The sequence below is a fragment of the Passer montanus genome, unplaced genomic scaffold, assembly GCF_014805655.1.
Source record: "Passer montanus isolate IOZ18808 unplaced genomic scaffold, ASM1480565v1 scaffold22, whole genome shotgun sequence".
Lineage (NCBI taxonomy): Eukaryota > Metazoa > Chordata > Aves > Passeriformes > Passeridae > Passer > Passer montanus.
Window position 1 is genome coordinate 3,878,676 of NW_024366815.1, and position 615 is coordinate 3,879,290.

General features: G+C 62.6%; 1 protein-coding gene across 1 annotated transcript in view; it reads right to left on the reverse strand.

Annotated features, from left to right (window-relative positions):
* The window catches only part of RPL37 (ribosomal protein L37), a 2,396-nt gene extending 2,235 nt beyond the window's left edge, over nucleotides 1–161 (reverse strand). Inside the window, exon 1 of the mRNA XM_039709936.1 lies at nucleotides 41–161. Coding sequence (XP_039565870.1) covers nucleotides 41–43 — 3 coding nt within the window. The 5' untranslated portion in view covers nucleotides 44–161. The remainder of the gene's footprint in view (nucleotides 1–40) is intronic.
* Nucleotides 162–615: the final 454 nt, after the last annotated feature.

The window sequence follows — 615 nt, forward strand, 5'->3', positions numbered from 1 at the left end:
GGATGGCGGCGGATGCCTCGCGAGCGAGCCCCGCACTCACCATCTTCGCTGGCCGCCAGCACCAAAGAGGCCGCGCCCCGCCCCGCTTCCGCCAAGGCCCCGCGAGCGCTTCCGGGGGCGGCCGCTTGGGCGGGCCCGGGCCGGGCTCGCTGTGAGGGACGGCCGGCGAGCGGGGACCAGGCCCGCTGTGAGGGACGGCCGGCGAGCCCGGGCCGAGTCCTGTGTGAGGGGGCGCCTGGCGTGGGCAGAGCCCGGCCGGGCACTGCGGGCACCTCAGGGGTGCAGCTCTACAGCAGTGCCCGCGGTGGGAGGCGAGTGGCTCAGCGCCAAGTCCTGATCCTGCTCACAGCGGCAGTCGAAGTTAGTTTTAGAGAATCACGGCATCACCAATTTTTGAAGAGATACACAAGACTATACAGTCCACCCGTCCAGCCAGCACTACCCCTGTAACCCTAAAACCCCTAAACCACGTTACCCAATGCCAAACACAGATGCCTGTTGAATACCTCCAGGGAGAGCAATTCTACCACCTTCCAGATAACTAATTTCTGCCCACCCGAGCAATGACAACATTTTTAACGTGTTTCATCTCTCAGTTTCACACCATTTTCTATT